The sequence below is a fragment of the Hemitrygon akajei genome, chromosome 21 (assembly GCF_048418815.1).
Source record: "Hemitrygon akajei chromosome 21, sHemAka1.3, whole genome shotgun sequence".
NCBI classification, from domain to species: Eukaryota; Metazoa; Chordata; class Chondrichthyes; order Myliobatiformes; family Dasyatidae; genus Hemitrygon; species Hemitrygon akajei.
The window spans coordinates 58,984,698-59,008,444 of NC_133144.1; the positions used below are offsets into that span (position 1 = coordinate 58,984,698).

The 23,747-nt window shown below is 43.0% G+C and overlaps 1 protein-coding gene across 1 annotated transcript in view; it reads right to left on the bottom strand.

Moving 5' to 3' along the window:
- Window positions 1-1,648: 1,648 nt before the first annotated feature.
- The window catches only part of etfa (electron transfer flavoprotein subunit alpha), an 82,701-nt gene continuing 60,602 nt past the window's right edge, over window positions 1,649-23,747 (bottom strand). Inside the window, exon 12 of the mRNA XM_073025525.1 lies at window positions 1,649-3,312. Within this exon, the coding sequence (XP_072881626.1) occupies window positions 3,277-3,312 (36 nt within the window). The 3' untranslated portion in view covers window positions 1,649-3,276. The remainder of the gene's footprint in view (window positions 3,313-23,747) is intronic.

Sequence of the window (23,747 nt, forward strand, 5' to 3'; positions counted from 1 at the left end):
CCCACCTGACTTCATGCACAGGCACTTAGCCTCAACTATTAGAATGCACTCTGTTAAAAAAAAAGCTGTCAAAATATCATTCATCAGAACAAACCAGAGGCAGGGGGATTATGATAGAGATCAGACTTGGCTGAGGTTTTTATCAGTGAAATATTTAACGGGAACCTGACAGGGAGCTTCTCTACTCAGAGAGCGGTGCAAGTGTGGAACGAGCTGCCAGCGGAAATGGTGGATGCAGGTTCAATTTTAACATTTAAGATAAATTTGGATAAGTAAATGGGTAGCAGGAGTATGGTGGGCTCTGATCCAGCTGCAGTTCAATGGGATAATGCAGAATAATAATTTGGCACAGACTATTCAGAGATGCAGTGTGGAAACAGGCCCTTCTGAGCGGTACATCTTTGGACTGTGGGAGGAAACCAGAGCACCTGGAGGAAACCTATGCGCACGTGGGAAGAAACATACAAACTTGTTTACAGAGAACGCCACAACTGAACTCCGAACTCTGACACACAGAGCTGTGTCAGCATCACAGTGACTGCTATGCTACCATGGTCCAGATGGGCTGCAGGGCCTTTTCCTGTGTTGTAGTGCTCTCTGATAACCAGTAACATGGAATCACTGTTAGGATATAACATTTTTCATTTCGTCAAGTCAGATCAACAAACCCAGATAAACCTTCCAAAATCTTTTCAGATGAAAGATTTTATCCCCTTTTATTTTACTTTCTCATTTGCAATATCCTTGTTCCTTGACCAAACCCCAACCATGCAATTTTGCCAACACTATCTGGCACTATCAGTCTGGTATGTATAACTTTGCCTCTCAGTCGCGAATCTTCACTCTGCTTCACTTGCGCCCTTGTTTTCCATTCCCTTCTCCATCTTCACACCTCTTCGAGCTTAGTTTACTTCTGCCAGAGGCAAAATTTACACTCAGTCATCACTTAATTAACTGGTCACTAAGTGTACATTTTTGGTCTTCTGTGGCTGTGGCCCATCCACTTCAAATTTCAACATGTGTTCAGAGACACTCTTCTGCACACCACTGTTGTAATGCGTGGTTATCTGAGTACTATTGCCTTCCTGTCAATTTGAACCAATATGGCCACTCTCCTCGGACTTCTCTCATTAACACTCAGGTTGGAGGAGCAGCACCTTATATTCCTTCTGGGTAGCCGCCAACCTGATGGCGGTAATGTCCATTTCTTGAACTTCTGGTAATTGCCCCACTCCACTTCACCATTCCCCATTTCCGTTTCCCTCTCTCACCTATCTCCTTACCTGCTCATCACCTCCCTCTGGTGCTCCTCCCCCTTCCCTTTCTTCCATGGTCTTCCACCCTCTCCTATCAGATTCCTCTTTCTCCAGCCCTTTATCTCTTTCACCAATCCCTGACAGGTCCTGCTCCTACCCCTCCTCTTTATTCCGGCTTCTACTCATTTGGTCTGAAATATTGACTGTTTAGATGCTGCCTGACCTGCTGGGTTCCTCCATTGTGTGTGTGTTGCTCCCACTCTAACAAATAGCACACTACTCTTCATGCTTGGGAATAGAGTTTGCAGTGAGCTCACCCTTCGCAATGTATACCAGTTCGCTAACAAACCATTCTCCAGAAATGCATCCCTTTCATAAAATCAAGGAATAGCTGTGTCTTAAAACTTTTTTTAATGGGTTCAACAAAGAAAGAGACAATTGAGCTGCATATAAAAACTCTTGAGGGAATAAGGCAAAATTCCACATGAAGTCTCCTATATTTGGACCCCATCTGCTGATCACCAGCTGCAATTACTCCTTCCATTTTTCTCCAAGTTACAAGGATATTGATAGGACTTGAGGATCTGAATTATAGGGACAGGTTGAATAGATAACAATTTTATTCCCTAGAATGTAGAGGACTGAGGGGAGATTTGGTAGAGGTATACAAAATTATGAGGGGTTATAGATAGGGTAAATGCAAGCAGGCTTTGTCCACAAAGGTTGGGTGAGGCTACAAGTAGAGGTCATGGGTTAAGTGTGAAAGGTGAAATGTTTAAGGGGAACATGAGGAGAACTTCTTCACTCAGAGGTTGGTGAGAGTGTGGAATGAGTTGCTAGCAGAAGTAGTGGATGTGAACTCGATTTCAATATTTAAGATAAAGCTGGATAGTTACATGGATGGGAGGAGCATGCAAGGCTATGGTTCAAATGCAAGTCAAAAGGACTAGGCAGATTAATAATTTGGCACAGATAGATGCATCATAGGGCCTGTTTCTGTGCTGAGTATGACTATTTAAGCCTGCAGTGTCTGGTGATACTTGGTGAATAACAAGTCACTTTATTTGTGTGTTGGTGGTACTGATTATGTGAGAACAGATACACAAGAGTAGCCATACAGTTTATTTCCAGATAGTTATTTGGCTAGTTACCATGAAATTTGCAAAGGATAAATTTTTCTTAAATTATTTAACAATCAAACAATTTCTTGGTTTCCTTCTTGTTCCTTCTAGAAACCCTGCAGCACAACTGTGTCCTTACATCACCAGATCTCAAGCTTTTCCCAACAGAGCTGTCTTGGCTCTTGGCTATTCTGCACTTTTCTGCAATTGTTTTCCCACAGTAACCAAACAACTGGTGTGTGTCATGGAGGTTCAGCTGAGCTGCAGTGTCTTCCTGCAGTGCAATACTATTTATGGAGCTTTCTATAGGACTTCTGAATTGTGATAGGGCATCTTGCTCTTGTGGCCAGAGCAGTGCAATAGCCTTCAATAATCCGAGCCTCTCCCCCTAGTGTTATCAATGAGATGTGAATACCAGACCCAAAATACACCCTTAAATGCCATTGCTGATGCTTGTGTTATCAAATGAAAATTAATGCTCTTGCTCTAAATCTCCTTGAGAGCAACCCAAAAATTTCCTGGTATTCTTAAATTGTTTGCTAGAGTTTGTTAGGAAAGTGCTGAGTTTACTCTAAAAGGAAGATAGCAGTTTCAGAAACCCTTCAGGCACACTCAAGAATTATCACCAAAGTAGGTTTGACAGGATCCAGGGCTAGAGGATGTGGGCACCGATTTCCTGGAATGGTGCAAAAACAAGTAGTATTCAAATTCAAAACTTTAATCTAATGGGTGATAAAGTAAATCAAGTAGAATCAGTTGATTGCATTGATAGAGACGGACACCATGTGCATCAAAGTAATGTTCGTATTGATAGATGCATTGTCAGCACATCATATGCACGTTGTACAGGTCCAATTCATGATCCGGTATCCATTTGACCAAACTGTAAAGCCTTAGAATTATTTATCCAGAAGAGCAGTCATCTCTGGGACAGCCTGTGAAGGGAAACAGGTATAGTCAGATTAAGTCCGTCATTTATTACACAAATCCTTTGCAATGCATTCAAGACATTTAAGTTTTTATTTAAAAAAGGAAATAATAACAGATTAACAAAGGAGAGACAATGGTGCTTTCACCTTTAATTTGACATACTTTGAATTGACAATATAATAGGGTATATTAAAATTACAAACTGAAAGTGCCAACAAGTTCCCTCCAGTATTCATTATATCGAGACTCATGTAACTTGTGAATTTTCGTAACTATTGCCTGGTGGCTAAAGGAAAGCCAGTTCCTTTGACTCTTAAAAACAAGAGATTCTGAAGATGCTGGAAATTCAAACACTACACAGAAAATGCTGGAGGAACTCAGCAGATCAGGCAGCATCTATGGAGGTTAATAAACAGTTGACATTTCAGGCCATGGCACTTCATCAAGACTTCAACTCTTTTACATCTCTTGACTCCAACCAGATTAAAGAAATTAGCTTCTGGTGTCAACATAGCATAACTTACTATCCCAAACCAGTTTTAGCAACTTGGTGTTAGCATTTAAAGTACCAATGCTTTTATCCACACCCAAGAAATGATGAATGCAATCCTTCCAATCAAATATTGCAGATATCCAATGCAAATTCCTAGCCTTTCTGCAGATGGCACGTGGTCTCCACCCTGACCAAGTGTTCCAAAAGCAAGATACTGTGGATGCTGTAAATCTAAAGTAAACACAGAAAATGCTGGAAATACTCAGGCAGCATCTGAGTATTAGAGAATCAAAGAGTTAACATTTCAGGTCAATGACTTTTCATCACAGCTCTTCACAGCTGCCGTCTGTACTAAAGAGCATTTCAAGCATTCTGTTTTTGTACTTTTGCTTTGTTGAGCACCTTCACTCTGTCCATCGCAAAAGACAAGATTTCCTGGAGGCTACCCATTTCAATTCGACTTCCCATTCCCATTCTGACACGTCTCTCAATGGCCTTCTCTGCTGCCATGACAAGGCCAAACTCAGTTAGAGGAGCAACACCTCATACTCCATCTGGGTGACCTCCAACCTGATGGCATAAACACTGATTTCTGCAACTTCCTGGTAATTTTGCCCCACCCTTTAACCATTCATCATTCTGGTTACCCTTTCAATCCTGCCCATCACCCGCCTCTGGTTCCCCTCTTCTTTCCCTTTCTTCCATGGTTCATTGTCCTCACCTATTCCTCGTCCTTCTTCATTGTCTTCCACCAGTTGCCTCCCAGCTTCTTACTTCACTCCATTCCCCACCTGGTCTCACCTATCACTTGTCAGTTTGTATTCCTCTGCCACACCTCCCCACCACCCCACCTTCTTACTCTAGCTTTTGCCTTCTTCCTTTCTGGTCCTGATGATGAGTCTTGGTTCAAACGTCAACTGTTTATTCCCCTCTAGCATTTTTTGTCTTTCTGCAGAAGATTTCCAGCATCTGCAGAATCCCTTGTGTCTCTAATAGGAGCTTCCTATCCAAACGTGTAAGGCTGTAGTGACCAGAGCAAGTTTTCCAGAGTGTGTAAAATCTAGATGTCCAAACTGTAAAGTCTTGGGAATAAAGTACATGAAGCAACAACAAAAACACTCCTGTATTTCACTTTTTGGGTAATGTTTATTTGGCCCTAGGTGCATCAAAGTTTCCACAGTTTTGAAATTTGTACAATAAAACCTGTCTAGAAGAGCTTTAGCTTCACTCATTAAAGGCAGGAGCAACACCGCCCTTCATTCAAAGGGAGAGGATTACCACTGCACAAGGTGACTCTCTTGTGACATCAAGCATCCAAAGAAGAAATCAAAAGTTTTAAGGAAGCATCTACTAATTACAAGGTGGTACAATTTGTAACAAGAAAGAGAGAAGTCTCATACTCATTGGGAAAGCACGAATGGGATAAACAAGCAAAAAGATCTAGGAGTGGAATTAAACAAATCACCGCAAGTTGAGTAGAGAGGATACAAAGTACTGGGGGGGGGGGGGGGGGGAGTAATTCTCAGAAAGTTAGAATTAAAAAGAAGGAAAGGTGTGTTAACCATATATAAATGGTTAATATTGAGAGCTAATAACTTGGGTATATAAATATTAGATGGTTGTTATTAAATCAAAAACAAAACTTGAGAAACTTCTTATTCTATTGGGTGATTGTAATATGAAACACTCTACCACTGAATTGTGGAGATAAGATGTATAGATGCATTTAAAAGGAATAAAAACTTAGGTTAACTAGAATTGATGCTGTAAAACCACCAGCAGCAAGTAGAATGGGCTGTATGGACAGTTGCAAGAAAAGATTTGTGAACCCTTTGCAGTTACCTGGTTTTCTGCATTAATTACTCATAAAACGTGGTCTTATTTTCATGTAAGTCACAATAATAGACAAATGCAATCTGCCTAAACTAATTGCACACATGCAATTGTACTTCTCATCAATACACCATTTAAACAATCACAGTCCAGGTTAAAAAAAGGTATGTGAACCTCTGGGGTAATGCCTTCTACAAAAAGCTATTTGGAATCAGGTGTTCCAATCAATGATATGAGATTGGAGTTGTGGGTTGCAGAGGTGACCTGCCCTATCAAAAAAAAGGCACACAAAGTCAGGTTACTGACAGAGCCTGCTCATTTCAAGAAAGATCTGTTTATGTGTACCATGCCTTGATCAAAACAACTTTCAGAGGATCTTTGAAGAAAATTGTAGAGATGCATGAAGCTGGAAAAGGCAACAAAAGCATTTCTAAAGACCTGGATATTCATCAGTCTACAGTAAGAGAAACTGTCTAGAAATGGGGGAAACTCAGTACTGTTGCTACTCTCCCTAGGCGTGGGCATCCTGCAAAGATCACACCAAGAGCACAACGTGTAGTGCTGAAGGAGGGGATAAAGAACCCAAGGTTAACAGCAAAAGACCTGTAAAAATCTCTAGAACATGCTAAAGTCTCTGTTCATGTGTCCACTATAAGAAAAACACTGAAAAATGGTGTTCATGGAGGAAACAACTGCTCCCCCAAAAAAAACATAGCTGCACGTCTCAAGCTTGCAAAAGACCACCTGGATGTTCCACATGCTCTGTGGATAGACGAGACAAAAGTTGAACATTTTGGCAGAAATGCACACTGCTATGTTTGGAGAAAAAAGGGGCACTGCACACCAACACCAAAACCTCATCCCAACAGTGAAGCATGGTGGAAGGAGCATCATGGTTTGGGGCTGCTTAGCTGCCTCAGGGCCTGGACAGCTTGCAATCGTTGAGGGAGCAATGAATTCGAAATTGATCAAGACATTTTACAAGAGAATGTCAGGGTAGCAGTCCGTTACCTGAAGCTTAATGGAAGTTCGATGACACAACAAAACAATGATCTAAAACATACCAGTAAATCAACAACAGAATGGTTTAAAAAGAAGAAAATTTGAGTTTTGGGTTGTCCAAGTCAAAGCCCAGACCTTAAACCAATTGAGATGCTGTGGCATGACCTGAAGAGAGCTGTTCATACAAGGTATCCCAGAAATATTGATGAACTGAAACAGTTTTGTACGGAGGAATGGTCTAAAATTCCTCCTCGCCATTGTGCAAGTCTGATCAGCTGTTAAAGAGACTTCTAGTTATTAAATATAAGGGCTCACATACTTTTTCCAGCCTGGACTGAAAGATTAAACAATGTGTTCAGTCAAGACATGATAAGTACAATTGTTTGTGTGTTATTAGTTTAGGTAGATTGTGCTTGTCTATTATTGTGTCTTAAATGAAGATCAAACCACATTTTATGTATAATTAATGCAGAAAACCAGGTAATTGCAAAAGGTTCACAAACTTTTTCTTGCAACTGTACATCAATGTAATTGAACTTAACAAATGACTAAGAAAATGACAACTAGCAAGAAACTGAGACCAGTGGGGCGAGAGCCACTCTTTCTTTTATCTGTAAGGCTCCCATGTCAAAACATTGTGAACATTCCCAATCCAGTAAGAACTGAGATTAACAATGCAAGAGTATTCTTACTTCACACACCTCACAGAGGGTACACCAGCTCATGCTTAAAATTTAAAGACTATTAGGATTGTAGAAGAGCTGTTTCTCTTCACAGGTAGATACAGGTTAGCTCTCTTTGACTTGCCAATGTATAGAGGGAAAAAAAACATTCCACTCCTTAGAAAAAGCTGCAGGGGGATGAAAACTCAGCCAGCTCCATCATGGCGTTTAGTCTCCCCATCATCTAGGACATCTTCGAAAGACGAAGCCTCAAAAAGGAAGCATCCATCATCACGGACCCTCAAACCCCAAAACACTGCTACCATCAAAGAGGTACAGGAGCCTGAAGATACATACTCAACATTTTAGGAACAGCTTCAGGAGCAGGGAGCAGGGAGGTTCTACTGCAGTTGTACAAGGCCTTGGTGAGACCACACCTGGAGTATTGTGTGCAGTTTTGGTCCCCTAATCTGAGGAAAAACATTCTTGCCATAGGGGGAGTACAGAGAAGGTTCACCAGATTGATTCCTGGGATGGCAGGACTTTCATATGAAAAAAGATTGGATTGACTAGGGTTATACTCATTGGAATTTAGAAGACTGAAGGGGGATCTTATTGAAACGTATAAAATTCTAAAAGGATTGGACAGGCTAGACGCAGGAAGATTGTTTCCGATGTTGGGGAAGTCCAGAACGAGGGGTCACAGTTTAAGGATAAAGGGGAAGCCTTTTAGGACCGAGATGAGGAAAAACTTCTTCACACAGAGAGTGGTGAATCTGTGGAATTCTCTGCCACAGGAAACAGTTGAGGCCGGTTCATTGGCTATACTTAAGAGGAAGTTAGATATGGCCCTTGTGGCTAAAGGGATCAGGGGGTATGGAGAGAAAGCAGGTACAGGGTTCTGAGTTGGATGATCAGCCATGATCATACTGAATGGCAGTGCAGGCTCGAAGGGCTGAATGGTCTACTTCTGCACCTATTTTCTATGTTTCTACTGAAGGGCAGTGCAGGTTCAGTCATTGAGTGCATTCAAAATGGAAATCAGTAAATTTCTGTATTTTAACCAGATTGAAGGAAATCGGAATAGAGCAGGAAAATGGCATTTGAATAGAATGTCAGCCATAATCTTGTGGCTGGCAGCTCAGAACCAAAGGACGCAGGCTTGAAGGGCCGAATGGCCTACTCCTGCACCTATTTTCTATGTTTCTATGTTTCTTCTCCGCCATCAAATGTCTGAATGAATATTGAACCCATGAACACCACCACATAATCACATTATTTTTGCACAAATTAATTTTTATAAGTATATATTTCTTATTGCGATTTATATTTTATGTATTGCACTGTACTGCTGCTGCAAAACATTAAATTTCATGACATATGTCAGTGATAATAAATGTGATTTTAATTCTGAGTATTAACAATTACTGACTTGAACATAAAATTGATTTTCTCTTAAGCTGAATTGTAGTAGAAAGAATATTCCTGCAGTGAATGGATTGATTTCCTCTCGATAGATCTGGCTCACATTTACAAAGGCAAGGATTCAAATCAAGTATGTGGGCCATTTATTTATACAGGATTAATTGATTCAGTAATTGCTCACTGATCAGGTTAGCCTGTGCTCCATTACATCCAACAGGCAATGAACAATATAGAGTCCGTTTAATCATAATAGAAACCTGCTGAGTTTGTTTACCCTGGGGAACAGAAATTCTACAAATTGATTACTAAAGATAGGAGTTACTTAATCAATGTGGAGGGTTGTCTGTGAAGCTAATAACATTTTAAATCTTAAATGTGGCCTTTATTGTCACTCCTTAACTGCCCTTGAGGTGACAATGAGCCACCTCTTGAACCACTACACAGGTGCTCCCACAGCAATATTAAGGTACGCTGCGATTCCAATTTTATCCTCAAGCCTCAGAGAGGGAGAAATGCTCTCATTTAGAAATGCTTTTGTAGCTTTTCCCTCCACACCCCCTCCATCCCTCATGGGAATTTGCTGCATGCACATTGGCTGCCAGGGTTTTTAAGGCTGCGATAAAGCATTTATCAAGAAAGACAAGGAATTAGTCTGAAAATGCTTTGGCTCACTGTGACACTTTTAAAGAGATGGCATGGATGCAAATAATTCATTTTATCAGGGCTTAGGGAGGGGAACAGGACTGATGCAGGGTTTCAAACCAAAATGTCAGCCATTCATTTTTGCCCACAGATTCTGCTCAATCAAATTCATTTAGCAGATTGTTGGTTGCTCCAAATTCCAGCATCTGCAGTCTCTTGTATCTCCAATAAAACCTTGTCAATAGACAATTGGTGCAGGAGTAGGCCGTTCGGCCCTTCGAGCCAGTACCGCCATTCATTGTGATCATGGCTGATCATCCACAATCAGTACCCCGTTCCTGCCTTCTCCCCATATCCCTTGACTCCGCTATCTTTAAGAGCTCTATCTAACTCTTTCTTGAAAGCATCCAGAGAATTGGCCTCCACTGCCTTCTGAGGCAGAGCATTCCACAGATCCACAACTCTCTGGGTGAAAAAGCTTTTCCTCAACTCTGTTCTAAATGGTCTACCCCTTATTCTTAAACTGTGGCCTCTGGTTCTGGACGCCCAACGTCGGGAACATGTTTCCTGCCTCTAGCACATCCAATCCTTTAATAATCTTATATGTAGATGGCGGCGTGACGCAGCTTGCAGCAGCCACTCCGGAGCTGATTATCTGTTATTTGTGAAGCGGGGTGCCATGCACAATCATAATCGGATGAAAAATGGACGTGGGAGCACAGAGAAGCATCTGGAAATCTCCAGGAAGACCTTCTTCATTGCTGCTGCTGCTGTGAGGTCCGGGTTTCGGCTGGGAAGAACAGGCCCCCATTCCTCGGGGTCGTGTTGCCAATGGCCGTTGGTGGGGCCGTCTTAATACGCTCAGCAGAGGATGGTGCTCAGAGAAGCTGTGCCGGAGGGGATGGTCGGAAGCTTGAAGGTTCGACAGACTCGGAGTCCACTGCAATCAGGTTACTTTCAGTGTGTGCTGTGTCTGCGAGGCTGGGTTCAATGGAGCTTCATTGTGTGCTGCGTCTGCAAGGCTGAGTCAGGCGGCGCCGTGGAAGTCCATAGCGGGGGTATTCCCTTCTGCCGCCTGCGTGAGATGACAAGTCCATCGGGGACCCGGAGGACTTGTGGAAACTGTGTGGTGGTTTCTTTTGAATTTATAGTCTTTTAACATCTTTGGACTATTTTTACTATGCCCATGGTCTGTTTTTTATCAATTATGCTATTGTTTGCACTGTTGTAACTATATGTTGTAACTATGTGGTTTTGTGCAGGTCTTGTAGCTTTAGTTTTGTCTGGTGGAATTGGAGCTCCTTTTCGGGGAACGCGCTAAGATGGTAACGCGATATTAATACGCAGCAGCCTCTCCGGACTCTGGACTGGGGATTACCAAACGTTATGTGGATTTTCTGGTGTAATCTGTTTTGTCATGTGCTTTTATGATATCATTCTGGAGGAACGTTGTCTCATTTTTTAACTGCATTGCATTTGTGGTTTCTAAATGACAATAAACTGAATCTGAATGTTTCAATCAGATCCCCTCTCATCCTTCTAAATTCCAGTGTATACAAGCCCAGTCGCTCCAATCTTTCAACGTATGACAATCCCGCCATTACAGGAATTAACCTCATGAACCTACACTGCACTCCCTCAATAGCAATGTCATGCTACTTCAAAATCCATGCTGCTTATATATATAGTGTTATGCCCTCGGCCCCCTCCTTTGTGAGAATCGCAAGAGCCCTAGTCAAGGGGGGGTCAAATGACCCAAGAGAGAAAGAGACGTGTTGAATAGACACAGGAAATGGGAAAGAGAGAGAGAGACGTGCGGAAGACCACGTTCTCCCGAGAAGCAGAATAAAGGCGACATTGACTATTGTCTCATGGAGACCACGTGAAAAGCCCTCGGGCAAAGTGGGCTGGTTGAGAGAGAGATCGCATCACCTGCAACCTGATTGACACCTGCGATCCCGTGAAGAAGTATAAAGGAGGGTCTGAGGGGGGGACAACCCTCAGACGCACCAAGGAGACACCAAGGAAGCACGATACCGATTCCCGTGGGAGCGGGAAGCCATTTTGAAGGAAGCCACGTGTGTTAGATTCCGACTTTTGAATCTGTGGCTGGAACCATCGGAAGACTGCTTTTAACTAACAACGGGGAAGCCTGCTCCCCTGATTCCAAGGATTTGCTCTGTAAAGACAACGGGCAAGTGTTTATCCTTTCTAAACCATCTCTCTCTCTCTACAACGTGAAAACCCCAGCGGTTCCCAAAAGGGAAAAGCCTGCAAACTTCTGAGTGACTCTTTATATTTCAATTGGACTCAGTATTACCCCTAGACAACTATAGAGCTTATTTCTGATTGATTATTGTTACACCGGTGTTTTAGATTGAGTTTTGACGATGTATATGATCTGAATGTTTTGTATTAACCATACGCTTGTGCCCTTTTTTGAATAAAACGTTTGAAAATAGTAGCATCCGACTCAGCTGATCCCGCTATCTTTGCTGGTAAGTTACCTGGTTACGGGGTTTCGTAACAAGTGGGGTTCTCGTCCCGGATTTGAAACCAAACGGGAGGGTCAGTGAATCGGGCTGTAAGTCCAGACTTAAATCTGGTTACGCAGGTAGCCAGACGGGAAACCAGCAAAGATGGATGTGGATGAATTTACGAGAAACCCGACGGTAGAGGCGCTAGGGAAGGCTACAAAATCAGACTTGGTAAATTTGGCGCAGGCGTTAGACCTCACAGCGGTGAAGCCAGCAATGAAAAAGCAGGAAGTGCGAAGGGTCATACAACAGTATTACGTTGGGAAGAAGGTGTTTGCAGCTGAGGATTTGGAAAATATTCCCGAAAAGAGATTAGCGAGTGGGACAGATCAGGCAGAGTTGGAGAAAGCAAGGTTGGACCATGAGCTTAAAGTAAAGCAGCTAGAAGTAGAAGCAGCTGAAAAGGCTGCGGAACGAGCTGAAAAGGAAAAGGCTGAGGAAAGAGAGCATGGGTTCAAACTAAGGGAATTAGAGATGAAATGGGGTCGTGAGCTGCAGCTAAAGCAGCTAGAAGCAGAAGAGAAAGAGAAACAAAGGAGCCATGAATTGGAGCTGGACAGGCGAAGGCAAGAGCGAAGAGCTCAAGGGGGAGAGAGAGGGGATGGGGACGATTTAGCTAGAGGTAGGATTTGGGCAGCCATGATGCCGACCCGCCGACCGGCGAGTACGGTCTCCCCGCCCCTAGAGTCCCAAAGCTATCGCGCATGTGCGGTCACTCGCAGCCTGTCGAGAAAAGCAGCTGAGAACCAGAGCAGTTTAAATCGGGCCAGTAGTGAATTGGCCAAGACGTTTTTACCGACCCTATACCACGAGGGTTCAGAGGGTGGTAAAACAGAAAGGAGTAAAGTGAAAGGGGGTAAGGAGATAGCCCCCCCCCCCCTTAGTGAAGAGAAAGGTCCTAGAGGTAGGAAATAAAGATGAGAAACGGATAAAGCTGTTAAAACGTCCAGAGTTGGACTTGGTTGATCTGTCTGGTTTGGCAGAATTGTTTGGGGAAGTTGAGAGTTCTAAAGGTGTTCTCGATGGTCCCGAGAGTGAAATGAGGGCAGTCTTAGAGAAGAAGGGTATCCTTGCTGTGGAGAAGTCAGCTGAAATGGCCGAGGAGGTTGTTTCAGCTCGCAGGGTTGCGCCTTCCCCAACGGGGGGCTGCCTAGAGAGTAGCTGGAAGGATCGGGGGACGTTAGAATTTGAAAAAGGTACGGGTGTTGAAAGCCTGGAAGAGGCCAATGTCCCGTTTGAGTGTGTCCAAGATGGGGATGCACGTGGTGCTGAACCTAGTCACGGAGCTCAGGAAAAAGCTGAGGTATTTGACTCAGCTGGACGAGACGGCCGTCCTTTTGGATCAGATAGACTTGGTTCGGGAAAAAAAGGGTTAACCTTGGGAAGTGAGAGTTCCCAGGTGTTTGTGCTCGAAGGTGGGTTACAAGTTGGTGAGGTGAATATTAATATTGAAGGAAAAGGGGAATGTGTAGTTCCCAAATTGAATGAAGAAAATTTAAAGGCTGGACTGATATCAGAAGCAGCAACCAGGCTACAGAGACAATGGCTTGGTACCACAAAGCCTGTGAATCAATTACAGGTTGAGTTGGAAGGTAAAGGGGCCCCACACGCTATTGTTATTCCAGAGTGTGGTGTGAAAAGGCAGAATTTGAAATGCTGTTTGAACAAAGAGGTTAAACTGAAAACTAATAGCCTGAAGGGTCCTGAAGAGGAAACTAACAAATTGCATAAAATTAAAGAATTGGGTGGAAATTCGGAAGATGGTCTAAGTTTGGAACACATTGTTGATAAAATAACTCCTATGAAAGGAGTGGGCGAAAGCCTATTTCGCCAGGGTGCCCAAGATCACCACGAGGGAATTAACCGGAAAAGAGGCGAGGGTTAATGGGGACGCCATTTTTAAATAGCAGAAACCGGTTTTAAGGGATTTTGACAAAGTATGTGAATAATAAAGACAACACCCATGGAAGCTTGACTGTTAAGTTTGAAAGTAACATAAAAATTAGTATTCTGCATGAACTTTTGTAGTACACACGTAAGCTAAGATCACACCTCGTTAGTTATGTTGCTGAAGAAAATAAATAAATAAGGTGGTTATTAAGCTGAAGTTTGATGCTACCAGACTTTAGTATGGCACGTGAGGTTAAGGTATTAAAGAAAGGGGCACTGTACTTGTTACCTGTTTAGATACTGACTTGAATGTATAACGGTAGTACTCTGTGAAGAGAAAAGCTTGTGTAGTACGTAGATTCAAAAAAAAAAGTCCTGTACCAACCTGTTTTTAACCGCTGGTTAAAAACCTGCTATGGGGGGAGGTGTTATGCCCTCGGCCCCCTCCTTTGTGAGAATCGCAAGAGCCCTAGTCAAGGGGGGGTCAACTGACCCAAGAGAGAAAGAGACGTGCTGAATAGACACAGGAAATGGGAAAGAGAGAGAGAGACGTGCGGAAGACCACGTTCTCCCGAGAAGCAGAATAAAGGCGACATTGACTATTGTCTCATGGAGACCACGTGAAAAGCCCTCGGGCAAAGTGGGCTGGTTGAGAGAGAGATCGCATCACCTGCAACCTGATTGACACCTGCGATCCCGTGAAGAAGTATAAAGGAGGGTCTGAGGGGGGGACAACCCTCAGACGCACCAAGGAGACACCAAGGAAGCACGATACCGATTCCCGTGGGAGCGGGAAGCCATTTTGAAGGAAGCCACGTGCATTAGATTCCGACTTTTGAATCTGTGGCTGGAACCATCGGAAGACCGCTTTTAACTAACAACGGGGAAGCCTGCTCCCCTGATTCCAAGGATTTGCTCTGTAAAGACAACGGGCAAGTGTTTATCCTTTCTAAACCATCTCTCTCTCTCTACAACGTGAAAACCCCAGCGGTTCCCAAAAGGGAAAAGCCTGCAAACTTCTGAGTGACTCTTTATATTTCAATTGGACTCAGTATTACCCCTAGACAACAATAGAGCTTATTTCTGATTGATTATTGTTACACCGGTGTTTTAGATTGAGTTTTGACGATGTATATGATCTGAATGTTTTGTATTAACCATACGCTTGTGCCCTTTTTTGAATAAAATGTTTGAAAATAGTAGCATCCGACTCAGCTGATCCCGCTATCTTTGCTGGTAAGTTACCTGGTTATGGGGTTTCGTAACAATAGTAACCGAACTTCCACAGGCCTCAAGGGGAGAAAATTCCAAAACTTCACTGCCAATCTTCCCATTTGTTATTATTTGGTCCGAGATAACCTGGCCAAGAGATTCCTGCTTGATCACTCCAGGAATTTCTTTTCTCTTACAGACAGTAGTAGGAATTGAACTCCGATTGCTGGCATTACATTAGCCGCTATGCTACCATCCCACATCGTATTGAAGCAAATCTTGATGGTAGACGTACATGTGAACAGCAAGGAAGAGCTGTACTGGGTTCAGTTATAACATTCCCTTGGTCATATGGCCTTACTATTTCTCAGTCATGGACAAAGGTCACAGGGAATGGGAAAGGAGGTGAGAACAGATGAAGGGACAAGACCATAATCAGAATCAGCATCAGGTTTAATATCACTGGTACGTGTCAGGAAATTTGTTATTTAGTGACAGAACTACATTGTAATGCATAATACAAAAAAATATTAATTACAAAGAGTACTTACTAAAAAATTAAATAAGTAACGCAAAAAGAAAGAAAAAAATAATGACGTAGAGTTCAAGGGTTCATTATCCATTGATGGCAGAGGGGAAGAAACTGTTCCTGAAACCATTGAGTATATCTCATCAGGCTCCTTTACTTGGTGGGAGCAATGAGCAATGATAATGTCCTGTGTGATGGGGTGGAGGGTCCTTAATGATGGATGCCGCTTTCTTGAGGCATCGCCTTTTGAAGGTGCCCTTGATACCTTGATGCTGGAGAGGCTAGTCCCCACAATGGAGCTGGTGAGTTTACAACTTTCTGCCCCTTCATACCAGATGGTGATGCAACCAGTTAGAATGCTCTCTACGGTCCATCTGTAGAAATTTCTCTGGTCTCTGGTGACAGGCTAAGTCTCCTCAAACTCCTAATGAAATACAGCTCAGGATAGATCTTCAGAGATATTCACCCAGGAACTTGAAACTGCTCATCCTTTCCACTGCTGACCCTCAATGAGGATGGGTGTATGTTCCCTTGACTTCCCCTTCTGAAGTCCACAATCAATTCTTTGGTAAAGTGCAAGCTTGTTATTGCAACTGAGCTCAACTGGGTCATCTATCTCACTCCTGTACGTCTCCTTGTCACCACTTGAAATTCTGCCAACAATAGTTGTGTCATCAGCACATTTATGAACGCTGTTCGAACTGTGCCTCGCCACATTGTCGTGAGTGTAGAAAGAGTAGAGCAGTGAGCTAGGCACACATCCTTGAGGTACACTAGTGTTGACTGCCTGCAAGAAGGATTTGTTATTTCTGATTCACACTGACTGTAGTATCCCAGAGAGGAAGTCAAGGATCCATTTGTAAAGGGAGGCAGAGTCCCTTTGGAGCTTGTTGATTAGAATAGAGGGTATGATTGTGTTGAATGCTGACCTGCAGTCAATAAACAGCAGCCTAACAAAGGTATTGCTCTTGCCCAGGTGATCTAAGGCTGAGTAGAGAGCCAGTTGCATCCACTATAGACTTATTGTGGCAATAGGCAGATTTCAGCAGGTCCAGGTCATTGCTTAGACAGGAGTTGACTCTGGCCATGAACAACCTCTCAAAACACCCATCACTGTAGTTTTGTGTGCTAATGGGCGACATTCATTGAGGTAGCTCTGGTACAACAGTTCAATCTCTCAATGCTCTGATTGCAGCAGTGAGAGATTGAAGTTGTCCTTGAACACTCCTGCCAGTTGGCTGGCACAGGTTTTCAGTGCCCTGCCAGGTGCACCATCAGAGCCTAATGCCTCGCGAGGGTTCACCCTGTTGAAAGACATTCCGACATCGGTCTCTGAGGCAGAGATCTCTGGGTCACCAGATGCTACGGAGATTCGCACAAGTGTAGTTTTATTCACCCTTTAAAAGTGAACATAAAAGGCGATGAGCTCATCTGGGAGTGAAGCATCACAGCCATTCACGATGTTAGGTTTTGCTTTGTAGGAAGTGATGGCCTAAAAACTGTGCCAGAGCTGACATGCATCCTATTCCATCTCTAACTTCAATCAGAATTGCCTTCTTACTCTTAAAATAGCCTTCCATAGTTCGTACCTGGACCTCTTGTATAGTTCTGGATCACCGGTCTTAGGAATATTTGATAGTTCCCACTGGAGACGCACACAGAGTCACACTTATCCGTACCATCTTGTCCATAATTAAACAGTTGGTATAAATATAATTTAATTTGTGTCCAAAATTTGCATTTCAAGAGGATAAACCTACTATCAGGATGAAACAAACAAGATGCTGGAGGAACTTAGTGGGTCAGGCAGCATTTCAGCTCAGAACCATTTCCCTCCATAGATACTGCTCGACCTGCTGAGTTCTTCCAGCCTCTGGTTTATTGCTCCAGATTCCAGCAACTGCAGTCTTTTGTGCCTCTGTCTTTACTTTCAGAATTGACTCCAAATTGGTAACTAGTAATAAAAACTTGTTTTTACAGAATCACATTAAACAACATTTCTTACCAAGCTGCTCAAGGAGAAATTAAAGCAGATGATAGAAAGTATTAGCAATAACAGTTTTTAATGAAATGCCTTAATGGAAAGAGAGGAAGACACACACACAAGGGAAGGGAGCAGCAAGATTCAAGATTCAAAAACTTTATTATCATTCTAACCGTACATCAGCTCTGCAGGGCAGAATGAGACAGCGTTTCCCAGGAGCAGTGCAATCATAACTTAACAAACGCAACACTAAATAATAAACATAACAATAAATAGTAAAACACAACAGCCACATGTCAGTTAAAATCAAGTTATAAGTGTCCAGTGCAAGTTAAAAGTGTCCAAAGCAGAGTCAGGTAGAGCAGCTATTTAGCAGTCTGACTGCCTGTGGGAAGAAGCTGTTTAGTCGCCTTGTGGTTTTAGTTTTGATGCTCCTGTAACATTTGCCTGATGGCAGAAGAACAAACAGTTCATGGAGAGGGTGTGAAGGGTCTTTAATGATGCACCGTGTCTTCCGGAGGCATCGAATCTGAAAGAGGTCTTGTACAGAAGGTAGAGAGACCCCAATAACCTTCTCTGCTCCCCTAACCACCCTCTACAAGGCTTTTTTGTCGGCAGCACTGCAGCTGGAGTACCAGGCTGTGATGCAAAAGGTCAGCACACTCTCAACCACGCCTCTGTAGAATGTAGTTAAGATGTTAGTGGGGAGTGATGCTTGTTTAAGCTTCCTCAAAAAGTGCAATCTCTGCTGGGCCTGTTATGATGGGAATTTAAGATGTCAGAGCACAAGCAGCAGAAAGCACTGGACAAAATTATGGAAGTGGCTCCTCATAGGTATTGATAAGAGGTCAGAATTGGAAAAGCACAGCCATCTCGGAGCATTGTAGAACTAGAGGTGATTAGAGAATTAGAGTGCTTCAAGTCTATGAAGGAGCGAGTGTTAAAGTTGAGGCTAGCAGCTGAATTCACATGGTTACAATCAACCATCAGTTACTACAGGGAATTTACTAAAACAATGCTGCTGTCTGTTGTGCTTCAGAAGGTTAGTAAATAATTCATGAATAAAGAAAAGCCAATTGATAAAAAAATACTCAAGCTACATCAATCAAAGTAAACAAAGCCCCCCTTCTTCCAAGGACTCTTGACTAGCTCCCATCACATTATCACTATTCCTGACTGCTGAGTGCTCATCACAGAAGATGGGAGTCAGCTTATGCACGGACACTCAGTGACCACTTTATCAGGTACACTTATGCATTAATGCATATAACTAATCAGCCAATCACGTGGCAGTGACAAAATGCATAAAACATGTTGACATAGTCAAGAGGTCCTGTTGTTGTTCAAACCAAACATCAGAATGGGGAAGAAATGTGATCTAAGTGACTTAGGCCATGGAATGATGGTTGGTGCTATATGAGGTGGTTTGAGTATCTCAGAAACTCCTGGGATTTTCACATACAACAGTTTACAGAGGACAGTGCGAAAAACAAGTAACATCCACCGAGCGGCAGATTGGAGGGTGAAAATGCCTTGTCAATAAGAGAGGCCAGAGGTGAATGATCAGAATGATTTAAGCAGACAGGAAGGCGACAGTAACTCAAATAACCACGTAGTGAAAAAGTGGTGTGCAGAAGAGCATCTCTGAAAGCACAACATGTCAGACCTTGAAATGGAAAGGCTACAGCAGCAGAAGACCACAAACATACAGAACTACACTCAGTGGCCATTTTATTAAGTACCTCTTGTACATAATAAAGTAGCCACACAGTATTAATGTTTGTTCAAATGTACAGAAAAAGCAATGAGAACTAAACCCAGTCACTCTTGCTGAATATCAGTTACTATATCTGATGAAAGGTCCTGTGGTCATCACAGAGCAAGAGAATCCCAGCTGAACTCACCAGTGATGGATACAGTCCCTCAATTATTCAAGAGATGTGCATTTCCATTAACTGGAAATAATGCTGTCCTACAAAATTTATTAGGGAAATTGTCTACATGTTGTTTCTACCTCCCATCACTTTGTCCCTGGATTATTAAAAACCACATGTTTACTGCCCAGCCAGCAGGCATTACTTAGATAAAACTATTAATCTTTGGCATGGATTCTTCCCTCTTGCCTTCTGGGATTGTACTGCCCTGTGGCATCTCCCATACGCACACTAAGTCTTGTACACATCAAGAGCATTAAACAGGAGCAATATCCCCAAGGGCAGCTGTACACATTACCTTGATGCTTCAGATAGACAGGTAGGCTATTATATAGTTCAGCCTAAAACTATTTCCATGAACACTACCTGACCCGCACAATATTTCTAACACCTTGCTGTTTTTAATGTTTGTAACAGTGTTCTCCCTGGCACCAACATAGCATGCCTACAACTCACTAAACCTAACCGTAAATCTTTGGAATGTGGGAGGAAACTTGAGCACCCACAAGGTCACAGGGAGAACTCCATTACAAAGATAAGAAACATAGAAAACCTACAGCGCAATACAGGCTCTTTGGCCCACAATGCTGTGCCGAACATGTACTTACTTTAGAAATTACCTGGGGTTACCCATAGCCCTCTATTTTTCTGAGCTCCATCTAGGAGCCTCTTAAAAGACCCTATTGTATCCACCTCCACCCACCATCGCCGGCAACCCATTCCACGCACTCACCACTCTCTGAGTAAAAAACTTACCCCCGACATCCTCTCTGTACCTACTTCCAAGCACCTTAAAACTGTGCCCTCTTGTGTTAGCCATTTCAGCCCTGGGAAAAAGCCTCTGAGGAGAGGGATGAAGCCATGCAAGGTGTGACAGTAAAAAAAATTTATACTGCTTCTGTGCTAGGAGACCATGAAAGACAAAAGAAGCTCTTTTTAAAAATGAAAATCATTTACAAGTTGTATTTATTGAAATCCAACCCAGAAAAGTGTGAAGTGATTTACTTCAGAAGGTCAAATGTGAAGACGGAATAGAGTCGATGGCAAGATTCTTAACAGTGTGGAAGAAAAAAGGGATCTTGTGGCCCATGTAAATTGGTCCCTCAAAGTTGCCAAGCAAGTTGACAGGGTTGTTAAGAAAACATATGGTGTCTTGCCCTTCATCAGTCAGAGGACTGAGTTCAAGAGCTGCAATATAATGTTAAAACTCTCTAAAACTCTAGTTAGACCACACTTGGAGCACTGTGTTCCGTTCTAGTTACCTCATTATAGAAAGGATGTGGAAGCTTTAGAGAGGGTGCAGAAGAGATTTACCAGGATGCTGCCTGGATTAGAGAGCATGTCTTATGAGGAAAGATTGAGGGAGATGGGCTTTTTCCTTTGGCGAGGAGAAGGATGAGAGGTGACTTCATTGAGGTGTACAAAATGATAAGAGGCATATATCAAGCGGACAGCCAGAGACTTCCCCAGGCAGAAATAGATAATATGAGGGGGCATAATTTAAGGTGATTGATGGAAAAGATAGGGAGGATGTCAGAAGTAAGTGGTTTTACACAGAGAGTGGTGAATGTGTGGTGGTAGAGACAGATACATTAGAAGTATTAAAAAAATCTAAGACAGGCACATGGATGATAAAAAAAAATGGAGGGAGGGAAGGGTTAGATCGATCTTAGTGTAGGTTAAAGAGTTAGCACAACACTGTGGGCTGAATGGCCTGTATTGTGCTGTATATGTTCTATGCTCTATTTAGTCCCCATCATCCTTGAGAAAATGATGCCTAGGTGCTTTCATGAACAACTGCATTCACTGCAACAAAATTTTTCACTGCATTGATAAAGGAGTTCCAGTATTTGAAATGAAGTACAGCCAGAAAATAGCAATAAATTTCTAAGTCAGGATAATATGTAACCTAACGGGAGACTTGGTGCCCCCATGTCCTTGGTATCTGTATCCTCTAAGGGCTTGGGAGATGTTGTCGATGGAACCTTAGTATTTTTCTTTCGTACAATTAGCAAATGGCATGCACAGAAGGAAAAGATTCATGGATGTTCGCAAAACCTCTTTAATAATATACAACATCCCCATTAACTCCTGGGAATTGCCAGCCTGTTACTATTTAATTTTAACAAGGATTTGGGATGGTGTTGATAACCTTGAGCCCATGAACTGGAAGCACACAGAAGCCCAGTGTAGAAGGCAGATGGAATGCATTACCTCAGAAAAGTCCACCTGTCTGGTACATTGATGGCCTTCTTGTGAAAGGCACTCATATGATTAGTTTTATTTCTCAAATGTACATCAATACACACAATGAAATGTACTATTTGCATCAAAAAGCCAACACACTCCAACTGTCGGCATGTGCCCAGCACCAACATAGCATGCCCATAACTTACTAATCCAACATCTTTATAATGTGGGAGAAAACCAGAGAACCCACAGGAAACCCATGTGGTCATAGAAAGTATGTATAAACACCTTAAAGACTGTGGCAGGATTGAACAACGATCACTTGGTGTTGTGAAGCATTACACTAACTGCTTCACTACCACGCCGCCATGCTATGTGCCTGTGATGCTGCTGCCACTAAGTTTTTCATTGCACCTGTGCAAATAACAATAAACTTGACTTTGACTTGAAGGACTTCAGACTCAACAGTGGAGAAGGAAGAGGATCCCATGTGGACCTCATCAGTTAGCTCTGAACTGGAATGGAAGTAATTCATCCTCAATCCGAAGGGACAGCTTAACAAAGGTTAAACAGGTTAGGACTTTATTCCCTGAGCGCATGAGAATGGGGGGAAGAATTAATAGAGGTATACAAAATTATGAGGGGTATAGATAGAGTAAATGCTTTTTCCACTGAGGCTGGGCGAGACTAAAACTAGAGATCATGGGTTAAGGATGAACGGTGAAATGTTAAAGGGGAACATGAGAAGGAACATCTTTACTCAGACGGTGGTGAGAATGTGGAACCATCCACCAGCAGAAATGGTGGATGCAAGTTCTATTTCAACATTTAAGAAAAATTTGGTTAGGTAAGTGGATGTGAAGGGGCTATGTTTTGGGCACAGGTCAATGGGACTAGGCATGAACTAGATGGGCAGAAGGGCTTGTTTCTGTTCTGTTGTGCTTTCTACGACTCTCTGGAGGAAAGAGAATATGAAGATTTAAGGAGGTTGATATAGTGTGGTGAATGGAGTGCCTTGCCTGAAATACTTTCAAGGTTCCTGAGTGTTACTGGAGCCACATTCATTCAGTCTGGTGGAAGCTGTTCCTGTGAAAGGTGGAGAGGATTAATTAGGAAACAAAAGCAGAGAATTAGATAAGCTAAAAGGTGAAAGGGAGAAGCCAGTCAACAAGGCAGTCAAAAGGATGGGGATGATAGATTTGCAACTTCATAGAAGTAAGAGTGTACAGTCTTTTGGAACAGCTCAGTCAGCAAATGCATGAATAGGACTTGCTACCAAACCACATCCTCATATGCTCTTGGGTTAAGACTGGGAGAACAATAACAAAGGTATTTCATAAATGGTTAATTGGTTGGCATCCATCTGTCTTGAAGGACAATGGGTGACGATCATCATCATAAGCCGGGCAGAAGTAATGGAGATCCTGAAAAGCTCAGTCGTCAAGATCCCCCTCTCAGCCTCACCAGTGTAGTCCAAAGGAAAGCTTATGAAGCAAGACGTTTGGCACCAGCTTGGCTGCAGGAGCTGCCGGAAGGATGTTCAATGACATCCAGCCGCCTCAGGGCCCCAATTTGCTGTCTGGATTTACTCCCATAGCCTTCATCTCTCCCGAGGCTGTCCACAAGGCAGTGGAACTACTTACCCATAGCTGAGGGATCTGGTTCACGAGCACCAGGGCGTGTCCACACACTGGTGGGCCTGTGTGCTGCGCGTGCAGGGGCTAGACCTCCTCCCCATCCTTTGTAGCTCAGCCCGAGTCTGAAATGAGACCAGTTTCCGCGTGGCACCAGCGAGGAGGCACTACGTGAGGCTTGCTGTTGGAGAGGCTATGTACTGGCAGGGAGAGCCTTACATATTCGGCTCTCCTTCTTGCAAGTCTGCTAGCCAGCAGTGGATGCTGAAAGTGAGAGCAACAAGTACTACCCACTACACCAGATGTGTCACACCAAGCACAACAAGCCAATGAAGACATTCATAATCAGACAGCAGGTACACAGGAGTGCAACCTTGGCTGATATTTCCTTAGCCCAAAGATACTAAGGCACCATTACCGCCTTCTTGCCAATAAAAGCAAATTCATAGCAAAAGAGGAACTGAACACAAGAC